Source organism: Hyposmocoma kahamanoa, unplaced genomic scaffold (genome assembly GCF_003589595.1).
Source record: "Hyposmocoma kahamanoa isolate Upper Pololo Valley unplaced genomic scaffold, ASM358959v1 230, whole genome shotgun sequence".
In the NCBI taxonomy this organism is placed as follows: Eukaryota; Metazoa; Arthropoda; class Insecta; order Lepidoptera; family Cosmopterigidae; genus Hyposmocoma; species Hyposmocoma kahamanoa.
In genome coordinates this window covers 1095544-1111617 of record NW_020653749.1, presented here as the reverse complement: position 1 = coordinate 1111617, position 16074 = coordinate 1095544, and the positions used below count along the sequence as shown (strand labels likewise).

Sequence of the window (16074 nt, the reverse complement as noted above, 5' to 3'; positions counted from 1 at the left end):
TTTTGAGCTATTGGAAAAACAGATAGTCAAAGAATTTTGAAGTAACCACTAAATTTGCCTTGGTTTATCAAATTTACAATTTGTAACAATCATTACGTGTTTTTTTCGGGCATTTGTGAACCGATTTGGATGATTGTTTTTTTGTTGAAAAGAGGGTATTGGTCCCATTAAAATTTGAAGTCCCATAAAAATATTCCACCTCTACGGTTGACAAACTAGGGGATGAATGCGGTTTCACGCACTTGAATGAATTGAAGATTTCAATCAAACTTGGCAATAGATGTAATTCCGAACTTTTGAGGTCGGTTCTTTTGTACTCTGTACTGAGATTATGTAACAATCATACGCTAAATTAGAATACTTACCATGTAATGTACGGACAAGTTATGGGCCTGAAGGCCTAATATGTACTCGTATTTCCACACAGTTTTCGCCGTAAACTGCCTTGTAATTTCGTATTATGAACTGGCAACACCAGCCAGTCAGCGGTCACGTGACACTAGGCTGCCTTCTGCCCGAAGTTTGGCTGGCAATGTAAACTGTGTCTTGGTGTAGCTTTTATTGAATTGTTTCGTGTATAATTGTATAATAATTATTATAATTTTGAGTTTGTATATTTTTGGACAATCGTTTCATCTCGTGCGATGAATACGAAATGTTTGAGTATCTCGTAAGTGATGTTTCACACGATAATATTAATGGAAAAATCCCGAGAAGACAACTGCGAAATCGTAGTGATCCGTTTGAAATGGATGCAATTTTTGAAAAGATACCGGCTTAGCAAAGATATGGTCCACAATCTGTGCCATGCCATTTATTGGTTGACACTATTGGTTTTTCACTACAGTCAAGTATAATTTTTATATGTCCATTGTAACGTGTGTTTTATGTGTCTTCTCTTTGTACAATAAAGAATATTATTATAATTTCTTACAATTTAATTTATAGTCAAATATTCTTAAAATCTTAGAATAATAACGCATAGAAACCTAGTCCGCACACGCTAAGTGAGGCAATTTGAAGCGCGCCCAAAGGGCCTACACGAGCGGGCGGGCCTTCAGTGCTCAAGGTCAACTTGCACCGCGGACAGCTCAAGAATTTTAGCTTAAAATGGCGAAATGTGCGGTAAATAAGTGTAAAAATACGTCAGACAAACATAAAATAGATACTAACATCACATTCCACAAGGAAGTAACGCGTTTCAACTTATATTTTTATATAAATATTCACTAAAATCTAAAATTAACCTACTACTAAAACTAGCCTACATGAATTTGATTTTTGCCTCACTTGTGACAGTTCGTTTGATATGAAACTATCATTCTATGCATTGACTTACAATTATATGGACGTCGGGTCCGCGCTAAAAAGTGTCCGCACTTGTAAGGCGCTAAAATCGTATACAGAGCGCCAAACTCCGCTTTAGTCTTCATTTGTTCTACTGACAGCGCGATACTGCGATGACATTACAATTTAAATTTCGAATAGGTTGACTTGAGACATTTTTTTCGTGGTTTTTGTATTAGACCCGTCGTCCATTTATTTGTAAGTCAATGATTCTATGCGTTATTATTCTAAGCTTAAAATATTATTGACATGTTTTCAAGAAACTACAAAGTAAAAATTTACCCGCGGAATTTCGTCGACGTTCGACATCGTCGTTCGGAAACTTAATTTGCGCATTTCTCTTATTTACAAAAAATATAATATAGTGTATTGATTTTAATATATAGTGTCTTTATTTATTTTCGAACATGAACAATACGTATCTATTATTTTTCTCTTAAACTAAGTGACAAATATAACACCGTAACTTACCGGTAAATATTCATCCCTGTTTTTGAACGTTACACTAAAAAGCACGAGCTAGTCAAGTCCCAGTCATAGACAAAATAACGAGCGAGAAGTCTGCGAAAAATATTGCATGGTTTTTTAAAAGTTCATAATAAGTGGTAAGAGACACGCCTGTCCATAACAGTTGCAGTGCCACTCAGAGCTTGTAATTTAAACAAAGATCTGAGAGGCACTGCCACTGCGCCCTGAGACAAAGTTGACAAGTCCCATCTGCCTGTAATTTCACCAGCAACCTTACTCTTCAAAAATAGGTAAGGAAATCTATTGCTACTAAAATCAAATGATCTTGTTGAATTGCAACCATAGAAGAGGCTTGTCCACAGCGATGAAGCGAATATTAATTTTGTGTTACTTTGCACCCAGAACCAGACTACAAAATACACAGCGCCAACATATAATTCAGTATTCCAACTATTGCAAGGCAAACACGACAAAGCATAACGAAATTCAAACAAAGTTACAGTAAAACAACTTCTACTAGTCGCTTCGTAACGAGCTGACTCCACTGACGAGAAAACTCTATGGCACGGGCTATGGTACAACGTGTTACACGAGCAAGTCGCTGTTTCAGCTATCAATTTGATTTTACCTCCATGCCACAAAGTTAGTGCTACCACTATTTAATAAAGCTTCGGAGTTATACGTGTGTTTCGGAAATTTACGATTACATTTTCAACCTATGATTATTTCAAAAATCATAACTTTCTCGTTTCTCAATTCGCTGCTACGATCAAAAATTTACCTTAATAACACCATAAATTGCGTATTATATTGATAAATTTCATATTCAATTGATATGTATGTATGTATGACATTCTACATTTGAAATATTGGCCGGTTTTCTTGAAAATACGTACATGTCCGTATCAATCAAAAGTGTATTTAAATGTTAATGTTAAAATTATAGATTTTAAATTCGGTTGTGTGTGTGAGATACAGGGTGGAAAAAAACAATAGAGCATGAACGGCAACTACTTTAAATGTTTAAGGTAGCTAGGTAAAGAAAACATTGTTTTGTTTCCTTTCAAAGCTTACCTGAGTCAGAAATCGTACCAACTAAAAATACAAAAAATAAACACTAACTATTTTATTCTACAAATCGATAGGGTAAATGATTAGGGTAAAATGTCTCCAATAAACTTTAGGTCTTACAATCAGTCCGTAATATCTTAATCTTTGAGACTTTAAACGAGTGGATTATATCCCTTGAAAACACGTGCATGTCAGGATTAATTAAAAGTGTACCTTAGTCGTTAAGGCAAGGTGGTAAGGTTGATAATTGCATTGACAGTTAACTGGAATAAAGTGTTTCTCAATAATAAATACTAACGCTTTCATTTTCCAAAAAGACTGTTAAAAATCTCACGATATAACCGGATTTTTTATATACGAACCAAACTTCAAATAACCCGTAGGAATTGTCTGTTTCCCGGACCAACCACTCACCTGTTCCAGCGGCAAGGCCATCAATCTGCAGGCCGTATATTTCGAGCCGTTCGGGCCGCAGTTTCAGAGAAATTGGGCCTGTCGAGCTGAATTGGAAAAAATATCAACTCAATTCGAAACTTCGGTTTTTTAGCTTTTAACGTATTGAAAATAAAATTTGGGTGCAGACATTTTTGAAGCTAAAAATATACGGATAAAGTAACGGGATTTTATAAATGGACTTAATAATGCTTTAGCCGGTAACAATGCGTAATAAACACATCTCAATCGTCAACAATCAATGATAAGTATATGATCAACACTGGATCCTGGCTAGCCAAACGGTTAAAATGCTGGTCTGCCACGCAGATGTTCATGGTTTAAGTTCCGGGTCGGAAGAAATATTTGCACGGCCTACATTAAGTTCTTTCGAGAATTTGAGTGTAATTTATCGTTGGCTATGTGTATGTTCAAGGCATCCACGACCACGACACAGGGTTTCTCTACTGCGGGGGAGGGTGTGCGTTAAAAAAAAACATAAATATTCGTAACATATTTATTCGACTCTCGTGTGGGTATTATAGGAACAAATTGAAAGACATCGGCATTTTTTCTTTATCATTGATGAGTTAGTAACAAAATGTGGGAAATATTCTATTTTGTATGTGTGTTACTGTTTGTCTCCTTTTCTATTCGATACAATGAAACGTTCCTTACAAGAAACTGAGTCTGAAGCATTAAGAAGAAATGTCAATATTATTCATTTTCATTTTCAACTCACACTTGTTCAAAAAATTGTCAAGTTTGTTTTTACAAAAAAGACCTAATGTGTTATAATTAATACAAAGATCGAACACTCAGAAAAAAATTATTCGATCCGGCCGGATTCGAACCGACGGCTTCTAGCATACCGTGCCAGACGTTATACCAACTAAACCACGGAACGAACCAGCGGACCTCGCGAATTTTTCTATGTGCTTGTTGTCGTGATTTTGTATTTGGTTTTTCAACGACTTTTTAGTCGTAGCGCCATCCATGAGAAATCTATGAAAGTTTTATCACCCAGTTAGATACCTTTACAGTATCAGCCTTGGTGAAAAGACGTCGGTTCGAATCCGGCCGGTTCGAAGGATTTTTTTCTGAATGTTCAATTTTTGTATTAATAATTATAACAAACTAGTGGAGTAATTTTACAAAAAATATTTGAATATCAATTCAATAAAAATTCAAAAGACCTAATAATTCTTAAAACAGTTTCCCTGTATTTTCTATAGTATAGAATTTTTCTAACCTGTTCTTAATAAATAATCAATATGTACTTAGGGTCTTTTAAGTGCGGAGTTAGTTAATTTGTTCAAGTTCTCCTACAATACCAACAAGAAGGCTCTGACATTTACTTTGTGTGGTATATTTCCCAAACCAATAATATTGTAATTTAGAACTATAGGGGTCAAGTTTAATTCGTTTACAAGTGGACACTTCGCAATACAAACTTGGCTACTACAACCAACCAGAGCCTTTGCCTCAATTTGTTGAAGAGATTTGTCAATGAGTTTCACTTTCGATAGTAAGTAGTCAAGTTTAATAGCAGCTCTGTGTAAACGTGTTCGTATTCTGCCTCCAAGCAGGTTATATATTTTTCTCAAACATGCTCGGAAATGTTGCTTGTTGTTGTTGTTGTTGTTGAATTGCTTCCAAAAAACGAATATAGTAAGTTTGTCATTTATGGACCGTGCGACTTCTTTCCGGCCAAGGCCTGCCAAGTAAGTATGAAAAACGACTGTCAACTTCTCTAAACGTTTAAATCTACCTACTAGTAATGAAGTATGTAAACAGGCAAAAGAAAAACTCCTACAGCCAACTTCCCAGTGTTCGCGAGAGTTAAAAATACCTATCTGTACCGCTTACTTAAAAAAAAGAAAATGGCGGTAACATTTAAATTAAAGTGTTTTGCTATTGTCTTGTTTCTTCGTTTTTTTTTATATTTGGGTCGCGAAAATGAGTGCCAGTGAGAAGAGCGATAACGAAAATGTTTATATAAACAGATCAGCAGAAGTTCAGCAGAATATTATTAATATACCTGGAAAAACAATATTTTCTGTTAGCAATTGTCCTAACACTAATATATATAATATGTTTTTACTTTTTCTAGTTACTTCTTCCTCACATTGTTTGAACTATACATGCCTCGTCGGGAACGGAGATTGCTTGACTCGTATTAATACTTGGCTTCGCTGGCGCTCGTCCTTGTAAGTCATACTTGTCCAGCAATCCCTTACTTCCCGGCCTCTGCCTAATAATGTACTAATGCAATAATAAATAATATGTAATGTTAAAACTTGCATTTAATCAATAATTTAAAGTGCATTCGAATCATTTTATTACGAAACTTGATGAAAAGCCGTGGTAAATCTCAAAATTAAATTTTGCATTAAATTCGGATTAACTCAAAAGTGCCAGACCGGATTTGGATACGCTCTCTGCTAGAGAGGCAGTAGGTCATACCGACACCCCCGTTCACATGGCATTGCACTGAACGTTTTTTGCAATATGAATCCCACGGAAAAAAAAAACAAAGGAAGTGCCTTAGTCTTCGATTACTTTCGGAACCGCTGTCGCCAAAACGCGCAAAACCAAACGATAAACACTACGAAATCTTGATAATGATTGGTCATAGCTCATTGTTAATATAATTTAAACTTTACTCAATTGCTATATCGTTGAAAGTTCATCAATACCTCCATTGCAAGTTACGACGTTTTGATTTTACATAAAAATTTTATTCAACATGCTGCCATCTTGCGGCCAGTAGCTGGACTACGACGAACGATTAACATCTGAATCAGTTCAATAAACAGAAAATTGAAAATTTATTAAAATAAAACTTACCAATGATATGAAATACTACTACGGATAATATTTTTGGTGCGGCTGCCATTTTGCACTCCAAAACAGCACAATAAAACGAAACAATTTTCTGCGATTTTAGAGAATTTGCGCAAAAAATGATACAACCATACCATACAAAGCGCAAATGATCGACTGAGCTCAAGTAGATCTCACGTGTGAGACGCTAACTAACCATTTCTACTGTAATTATTGTTCTGTGATAAATCCGAACCGAATAAACAGTGGCGCGTACATTATAACCGAACCGTTCACACGTCCTTTATACTACAAAAAACGCATACATTGCAATGCCGTGTGAACGATTAGTCTGCCACAGCTTTTTAAACTGGTTAAACAACAGGAAAGGAGCTCGTCCAGGAAAGTACTGCCACTTACCTATTTCTGCCGTCAAGCAGAAATTTGAACATTACTGCGTTCCGGTTTGGAAAAGTAAGGGTGCTGGTGAAATTACAGGCACATGAGATTTTTCGATTTATGTCTTAAAGTGACGGGCGCAATGGCAGTGCGTCGCAGATCTTTGAGATTTAAAGCTATGAGTAGTACTGCGGACATTCGTTCAAAAAATTCGTAATTTTTCACATTCATATTACCACATATTTCACGTATTTTTTACATTCGTAAAAAAACCTAAAAGATTTTAGATTACGCTGATTTTTCTTAACAATATATAACTGAAACTAATTAAGGTATAAAAAAAGGATAATAAGATCTGGTTTCGCTGATCACAGATTTGTTAATAACTCAACTTCGCTAAAAATGTCGATTACGTTAGTTATAATAAGGAGGTCAGCGTAACAGTGATCTGATTTTCATTAATCTGCTATGGGTGGTTACCCCATCACTTGATACTTATTATATAAAAATATATTTGTCGAATTTGTTATTGAGATTTTTTCTCAAATAACTCCACTAGTTTTATTATGATTATTAACAAAAAAGTTGAACACTTAGAAAAATTCTTCGACCCGGTGGGACTTGAAACCATGACCATGCTGCACCGTAGCATAGCTCTTACCAACTGAGCTACAGGTCACCGTAGCATTGCTCCATTTTATTTTATTAACATTTTTACATGCAGTTAATTTTTTAATTGAAAAAATATTCAACACTAGCGCAGCCATTTTGTCCGTTTTAACCTTCACCGGGGTCGCGGAGTAGCAAAGTAATTTACTTCCACTTTTATTAACGTGGACTTCCGCAAAGTAACATCCGAATCCATAATTATTGCTCTTACCAACTGAACCACAGGTTAAGAAAATAAGAAATGCAGCATGGTCGTGGATTCAAGTCCCACCGGATTTTTCTGTGTTATATGTTTGTCGAAGGTTTTCACGACTGGCTGACTGGTGAGACAGCCGTGGCCATGAGACTTGCAAAGGGCCAATGTAAAACAAATATACGCGATTTACATTCCAAAATATAATTCCTTGTTTCAGCTCAAACAACAACACCGGACAACCAAACTGTTATCCACACGCTGATGCTGACTGTGACCCGAGCGGAGCTAGGAGGCACACTAGTCTGCGACGTTCATTCTGACGCCTTGGGGACGGAGCACATTATACGGACTATCAAGTTGAATGTCGAAGGTAAGTTTGTTTGTTTATTTATTCTTGGATCCATGGTACCATTGCTCCAGTGCCAGTAATTAAATATATCTCATGTGGCAATGGCACAATAATGTCAAAAACGTGAACTGAAACGTGAATTTATGATAATTATTTAGCGACCACGTTGGCCCAATGCAACGGTTTGATACAGGGGAGGGATAAAGATAAAATTTAAAGATAAATGTAAAATTTATTTAATTACAACTTAACGTAATACAAGTAGAACTAGTCGACAACTGAAATGAGCACTACGCCAATTCACTTTTTTGGTTATTTCCTGTTTTCGATGTAAACAGCTTTATTTTAGATACTAATATTACTCTCCCTGAATTTGTGAAAAAAATAAAGACACAACAAAACAAAATTCGGAAAAAACAAACAAAACGAATTTCGAGAAAAAATAAAGAAACAAAAAACGACATAAAAACAAATATAACCAAATTAAGGTGGCGTATAATAATATTAAAATAAACAGTAATAAAGGAACCTTAATTGCATCATACATATAATTAAATCTTAGAACTCTAGTAGTACAGTTGCGATATCTGGGGGCCTACCATAGCCTTTCCAAAAACAATATTATTTCAATGTAAGCTTATTATATTCGTACCATGACAAATTTGTCAACCAAGTAATGTATTATTGCTAAAGTGATTGAAAGAATGAATGATTTCCCAATATTGTCTATCCCTTTCTAAAAATAGGAAAGAAATAACGCTGTATGAACTATTAATGCCATCTCTTTCTTTTTTGATGTTTCGAATCGTCTTACTCTCTCTCTCTCTACTTAATGTTACTTACATTAGAGAATTTTAACTGTTAAAAAAGAAAAGTATGTAATAATAAAATCTATTAAAATTATGTTGTTTTTATTTATTTTTCCGCATTTTCATAAAGAAAAATAAACAAAACAAGCTAAGTCTTGATAGTCACATTGTGAATTCGGAATTATAGTCTAGTGTCAATTGTTAGTGTCGCCAAGGAGCATATAGATGTCGCTGTCTTAATTTTACGAAATAAACATCGCGTATTTTTATTTAACGAGAAATGATTTCCTATGTACTAATAAAAAAATAAACAAAATATTGAACAGATTTATGTAAATAAATAAGTTCAACGCAACTTTTAATCATTACAAATCAATATTTAGACAATAAATTCGAAAATAATATTGTTTCCACTGCGTCCGAGTAACTGTTTTAAGATTGCTAAATTTGACATAAGAACAATATTACTTTAATGTTAAAGTCGCGTTATAGTACGAACTGAGAGAATGAATAGTCACAAATCTGCCAATAAAACATTATAGTTTTAACATTATAATAAGCTTACTTTAGGCACGTCATGGTACGAAAAGTCAATGTAAGGTTAAAGTAACATTGTTTCAACACTTGTGGTTGTGGTAGGCCCCTTGAAGTAATTAAATGAATACCCGTATTTTTTATATGAAAGCTTAAAACAGATTTGCTATATTTATTTAATAACAAAACATATAATTATCATTAGTTATGTAATACAAATTAATCGTCATATAAATACAATAATGAAATAACTTCTAGCAAGCCTTCTGCATCACCATACGTCTTAATTTAAGCCAGGATTTGACAGGCTTTTTACATTCTATCTTATTCATGGCGATATAATGCAAAGTAGAATTTAATTCAAAGTAAAGATGCCAAGGAAGCAGAAGTATATATGCGAGTGTGCTGTGCCTCCGTGTGGCTCCACGAGTAATTTAGTGCTCTTTTTTAAATTTTTTGTAGGATAAACAGTTGCCGAACAGAGAGGACGTCGCACTCGTTTAAGAGTTTGTGGGTTGGGTAATCAAAAGCATGAAAATTGATGACTTTAAGAACAGCTCTCTGCGCTCTTTCTAGGTTTATCAAGCTAGTCTTATGCGCACTGCCCCAATATGTAATGCAGTAAAGTAGCAATGATTGACAAAGGGCTGACAAATATACTGATATACTGATTTGAGAAGAGCATCGCTAGCCGCATATCTGCAATTTTTAAAAACATTTCGTTGAAAAACCAAATACAGAAGATCCGATAACAAGCACATAGAAGAGTATGTAAGGTCCACTGGTTCGTTCCGTGGCTTAGTTGGCATAGCGTCTGGTACGGTTTGCTAGAAGACGTCGGTTCGAATCCGGCCGAATCGAAGGAATTTTTTCTAAGTGTTCGACTTTCGTATTAATAATTATAACAAACTAGTGGAGTAACTAAATGATTATCACTAGTATCAGGTTTCTTACCACGGTATAACTTCTTTTTATTTTCCCGATATTTCGGAACGGTTGCACGCTCCATGGTCACGGGTTGACTGGCAAGTCAACCCGTGAAAATAAAAAGAAGTTATACCGTGGTAAGAAACCTGATACTAGTGATAATCATTTAGTGAATAACCACGAAAGTCTTAAAATCTATATAGTGGAGTAACCTCATAAAAAAATTTCAACTCTACCAGTAAGTGCTACAACATGATTGTTTGAAATTAAGATGTTGATCGATTATGACACCCAAATATTTTATGTTGCTTGTGCAGTCCTATCTTGGACAAGCACAGGGGCATTGAGTTCGAGGACTTATACAATATCAGCTACTATTGAGAAAAAATTTGCAACAGGTTTTGAGGAGATATTGTACGAGAAAACCATATATTTGGTTTTGTTACTATTAAGTCTAAAGGAAATTCGCTTTAAGCCACTCGGTTATTGAGCTAAAATCAAATTGGGCTTGTGAAAAAACTTCATCCCGACTTGAGTCACTGAATAGTAAGACTGTATCATCGGCGTAAGATATGATCTTGCCACCGGGGAGGGTGCATCGTTGGTTAATATAGACAAGAAATAGGACCGGTCCTATTATTTATGCTTCCTTTGGGAACGCTGTACACCGTATGGATGAGCAGGTCCCGGCTTGGGTGTTCTGTGTAGGGCTCCGGAGTGGATTACGAAGCTCTGATGCTCACAATACTGAAAAATTCCTAATTTGAGGTCACTTGATATTATTATCATAGAAGGCCTTTATTCCTACTAAAGGCGTTACCGAATATGCACAATAATAATTGATCGTTACATTTCACGATCATGGAAAACCTCTCTTGCCCCATTTACATTTAAAGACAAGAAACATAAAATGGAACGTGGCGTGACATTGTACAAATCACGAAAAATAGGCTCAGGAACAACCGTGTCGTGTAACTAAGATACATAAATAACACCAAAAGCAACCATAACAGTAACTTTACTCCAAAAATACTTCCCGCCCGCTTAAGGCAACCTCACAATTACGTTCAAAATTTATCTCCCTTGGAGTGGCTCACATTTACATACAATTATAATAAGCCGAGGAAAAAATGATCAAGCCCAGTTAATTCTGAGTTATGGCGGTGCTAAATCACACGGCGCTGGAGACGCGACTGGCTCACGAGATTAAACTATTAGGGCCCTTAAATTGCCACAAAATATAACCATTCTATGTTAACCCTAAAGTTATAGATCCATGCTCATCAGTAGAATAAATTAATACGGTGTAAACAGAAAGAAAAGTGACCCAATTTTTGGAAGACATTCCAAATTCTTCCAGCCATAGGGTTGACGTTATGGCAAGCGAACTATGAAATTAGAGAGGAATGAACACCCATGTCCAACAGTGAAATTTAAACCAAAGTCAATTAGCTAAAAACAAACTGTATTTTTAAGCCAGTAAAGTGCTTCGACACACAAATATGGAAAGGCAGTTGCGAAATTATAAAAGAACCTATTGAGATTTAAATCGTGCAAAATAACTGCGCTTATGTTAATTTTATTTTATGCAATTTTTTTCACACCCTTCTTACGCACAAATTTCATTAAAGAAATAACACAAGCGCAACTACAGTCACAAACACACCCACCACCAAAAATGTATCAGATACGTGTTTCGCCTCCCTACAAGGCATCCTCGGGAATTGTTGATGTTCGACACTCGACCGAAGAAATTTATTTGCAAAGAAACACCAGAATCTATTCTCTCTAACAACACAGTATCCAATTATGCGTTTTAGTTTAGTAGCTAACCTAAAGTGTAAACACTGAAGGCAACCAGAAAAACGAAAGCAAGTGCATTCACCTTGAAAACATAGAAATCGCCTCCAAATGTAAATACGGAAGTATGGCGAGCTTACACAAAGGATTTACGTAAGTCCATCAAAAATTACTTTTCACTTTATTGTATCAACCCACATAGTTAGATAGCTAAGCTCTTTTTCTCTTCAATAAAAACTTAGCACAATTAAATTAACTAAGTAATGAAATCAATGGAATTAATATCAAACTCGCGCTACGTTTCTTTCAACAGTTCTTTTTCGCGTTTAATCTGAAGGAAGAATAAATTTTCGCCCCCTCTTAATAGGACGATAGGGGGTTGAAGTGAGCGGAAGAAAAACGCGGAGGTAATTAATAGCATAATTACTTGGCCAACGCTCTTCTAGATACCAGTAAAGTGCGTGTCGGGGAAAAGATACCATAGGAATAAGTTTTGAAAGTTATGAACGTACTGATTATTGTAGCATAATAGTAGCATTTGCAAATTATCTAAATTACAGGTTCTATGTCTGTGAAGGGTTTTTGTGTCTTTTCGAGTAATGTGCAGATCTGATTTTTTTTAAGTAACGGGACGAACACGTCGTGCGCCTGGTGGTAAACGACACGTCCGATCGCAAAGATCTGAGGGGCACTGCCTCGAGCTCATCATCCTGAGATAAAATTGACAAGTCCTATGTGCCTGTAATTTTACCAGCGCTCTTACACTTCAAAACCGGAATGCAGTATTGCTTACATCAGTGCTTCCTTAGACGATCTCTTTGACAAGAAGCTCTGCAGCTACTAAATCAGTGGTAATTCATTCAATGATGAAAATAACGTTGTCAGAAGAAGACGAACCACGAACCTCATCGACATCGTTAATGAAGTGGTCAATTGTCTATAATAATAAACTGTGACCCTAAAACCACTCCTTGGAGAACACCTTTGGCAGAAAAAGTAACTGCTAGTGCGTATTGTATAAGGAAATAATAAATAAAACATTCTAATAGAGATTTCTTTTCCCTTCTTAAAATGTTAAGAAACAACAAATAAATTTACAAATAATCGTATTTTTCCTCAACAAAAGCCGCCATTCGCAGTCGCCGAGCAAGAATGGGATCGTTTCTACGCAATTTGCTCTTAATACTGAGCTTATTGAGGTTCGGAACGACATTTTTAAAAACTCTAAACAACTAGAGGAACGTTAAATGTTTTACAGTGGCGTTTGTTTTGAAATATACCGTTTGTTATTGAAAGAAAGAAAGAAAGAAAGGAAACTTTATTACACAAGCACAGACACGCATATAAACAAAACAACAGATGATTATTTTCTATTATTAATATCGTAGCTTGGTCACATCAATAAAAACGGGAACCTTACCACTACCTTCTAGGACACAAACTTAGGACATTGAAACCTTGTTGTATTACAATGAATTATTTTATATTACTTTCTGTGTCCATTATTTGTAATATTTCAACTGAAAGACTAGAATCCTAGCTAGATAAATTACAAAACAAACCCCAACAAAAAGCAGAAGATCCGATTTTGAACTTATGAAATATCAAGCACATGGGACTAGTTAACTTATGTTTCAAAGTGACAGGTGCAGTGTCAGTGCTTCTCAAATCTTTACGATTGAAAGCTCTGAGTGTCGCTTATCATCAAGTACACCACTTGTTTGTCCCGTCACTTGATATCGTTCAAAAAATTAATTCGTGTTTAATTCAAGATCTTTCTAAACCATACTGGTTTTGATGCCTAGCCTATCCCGAAACACGAAAAATTTTAATTAATTTTATTACCGCGTTATTATTGTTAAAGATATGAGAAGGAACAATGATATAAAAAAAATGTAAAGGTGATTGAGAGAAAACGAATGTTATCCCATTATCTATTTTTCGCTAAAAGCAGGAAAGAAATAACGCTATATGACTTGTATAGTATCATCTCTTTCCCGCTTTAGGGTCATGCTTAAGTGTTTACATCTTAGACTATTTGTTTCCATCCTCCAAAGGCTTACACTTAGAGAAATTTAGCTATCAGAAATAGAATCTATTAAGATTACCTTGAAAAATGCTGAAACATAAACCAGCTAAGCCTTGAAGATGACATTGTGAATTTGAAATTAATCTAATCTAGAATAAAAACTCATTTTAAAATGCAGGACTATCGAATTGCCACAAAAATGACACCTCGCATTGAAAAAGGTGTACATATTCACTGACATCTACCTGCGAAGCAGACCGAATGTACCACAGATTTCAGTATTTACCTTGTGGTTCGAATAAAATTGAAACCTATGAATTTACTGCTCTGACACACGGCTTGTCCACAGCATTGAAAGTGTTTACCAAAATCATGAAAGAAGTTGTAACACATTTGAGACAACAAGGATTTAAGTCCGTGGTATATTTAGATGATGTTTGTTGTATAGCCGCTGATTATGACGATGCATCAATAATGTTAATGCAACCATTAACTTATTGCAATGTGTAGGCTTCATCGTTAAGTCTGTGTTACAACCATGTCAAGTTTGTACATTTCTAAGATTCAATTTTGATTCATGAAATTTAAGTATAAGTTTACCTTTAGAAAAACGTCAAACAATTTTACTTTAAAAAATAATGATGTTACCCCGATGTACCATACGGAAGTACGCTCAATTGATTGGAGTTCTCATCTCAGCTTGCACAGCATCTAAATACGGTTGGTTATGTACAAAATTACTGGAAATTCAGAAATGTCTAAGTCTTCAAAAACATGACGGTAACTAATTAACAACAATTTACCTTCCAGATATAATTCTAAGTGATTTGAGTTGGTGGACAGACAATATTTACTCGACTTCATCGTATATGAAAACCTCAACTTTTAAATTAGAATTTATACAGATACACTGCGCACCGGTTGGGATTGCGTATGTGGCGCGGGTAGTACAGGATGCCAACTGCACACCAGCCTTACCTTTCCTGCCATTATCAGCCTTCCATTATCACCTTCGCCTCCCGCGGAGTCCTTAGCTTCTCTTTCTTAAAATACAATTAGGCAATATAATGTGTCCCTAAAGCTCTTGTGAGAATTTTGCAATAATAACAATCTGCTTTATCTCTTTTATAGCCTGAAACAGGCTCAGACGCCCGCATAAAAAGATTACTTAAGGGCGCATTTAGATTGAAACCCAGTGCACCAAAGTTTAGCAATACTTGGAATCCCCAAGTCGTTCTCGCATTAGTTTCAACGTGGTTTCCCAACACAGAACTTCCTCTTGAAAAACTTACGAAAAAACATGTTATTGTACTTGCACTTTCTACCGCGTACAAACTAGCATTAATTAAAATGAAAAACATACAAATATCAGATATTCCGATTAAAATTGCGATACCTGATTTAATCAAAATATCTGCGCCTGGTCGCGTACAGACCACATTAAATTTTCCATATTTTATAGGGGATCAAAATATTTGCCTTGTCGCAGTTTTCAAACATTATATTTTGGTAACACAAAAAAGACATCTTGACGTCAAGGAACGCTCTTACTGACACACAGAGCTCTCCACAGAGTAGCCACGAGTCAAGCCGTGAGCCGATGTGTACGGCAGGTGTAGGATGCGGCGCGGTAAGTGTGGACACAGCAGTTTTCGGCGCGCACAGCACGCGGTTCGCCTCCGCGCCGGCCGCGCGCGCAGCTGAGATGCCGATAGGGCTCATACGCAAGGCTGCGAGTTGGACTCCGACATCTCACATCCTTTACTAGATTTTATAATAGACTAACACTTACTGAAGACGAACACACGTTCGCAAGAACCATTTGCTTACAACATAATAAAACGGCAAATTATACTATTCTAAATTAATAATAATAACCATCTTTATTTATACAATTATTATACGATTGTACGATTTAAAAATTGTTGTGATTGTGATCTCAGGAAAAAAAACCGTTATATGTTCATATCTATATATATTTTTAATAAAAATATAATATATCGAGTTCTTAGAATTTCGCGATTGTTACACATAGGAAATGAAACTGTTTTTCCGGATTTAAATGGTTACGTCCCATGGTCACGGTTGACTGAACCATGAACATGAACATGGTCAACCGTGACCATGGGACCTGTAAAGGGCCCGAAACGTCGGTTTGTTTGAGAAAACAAATATACGCGATTTAAATCCGGAAAAACAGTTTCATTTCCTAAAATAT

At 35.6% G+C, this 16074-nt stretch overlaps 1 protein-coding gene across 1 annotated transcript in view; it reads left to right on the top strand.

Moving 5' to 3' along the window:
• LOC113228386 overlaps positions 1 to 15624 on the top strand; it is a 794000-nt gene extending 778376 nt beyond the window's left edge. Inside the window, exons 5-6 of the mRNA XM_026461662.1 lie at positions 7626 to 7778; positions 15470 to 15624. Coding sequence (XP_026317447.1) covers positions 7626 to 7778; positions 15470 to 15624 — 308 coding nt within the window. The remainder of the gene's footprint in view (positions 1 to 7625; positions 7779 to 15469) is intronic.
• The last annotated feature ends 450 nt before the right edge of the window (positions 15625 to 16074 follow it).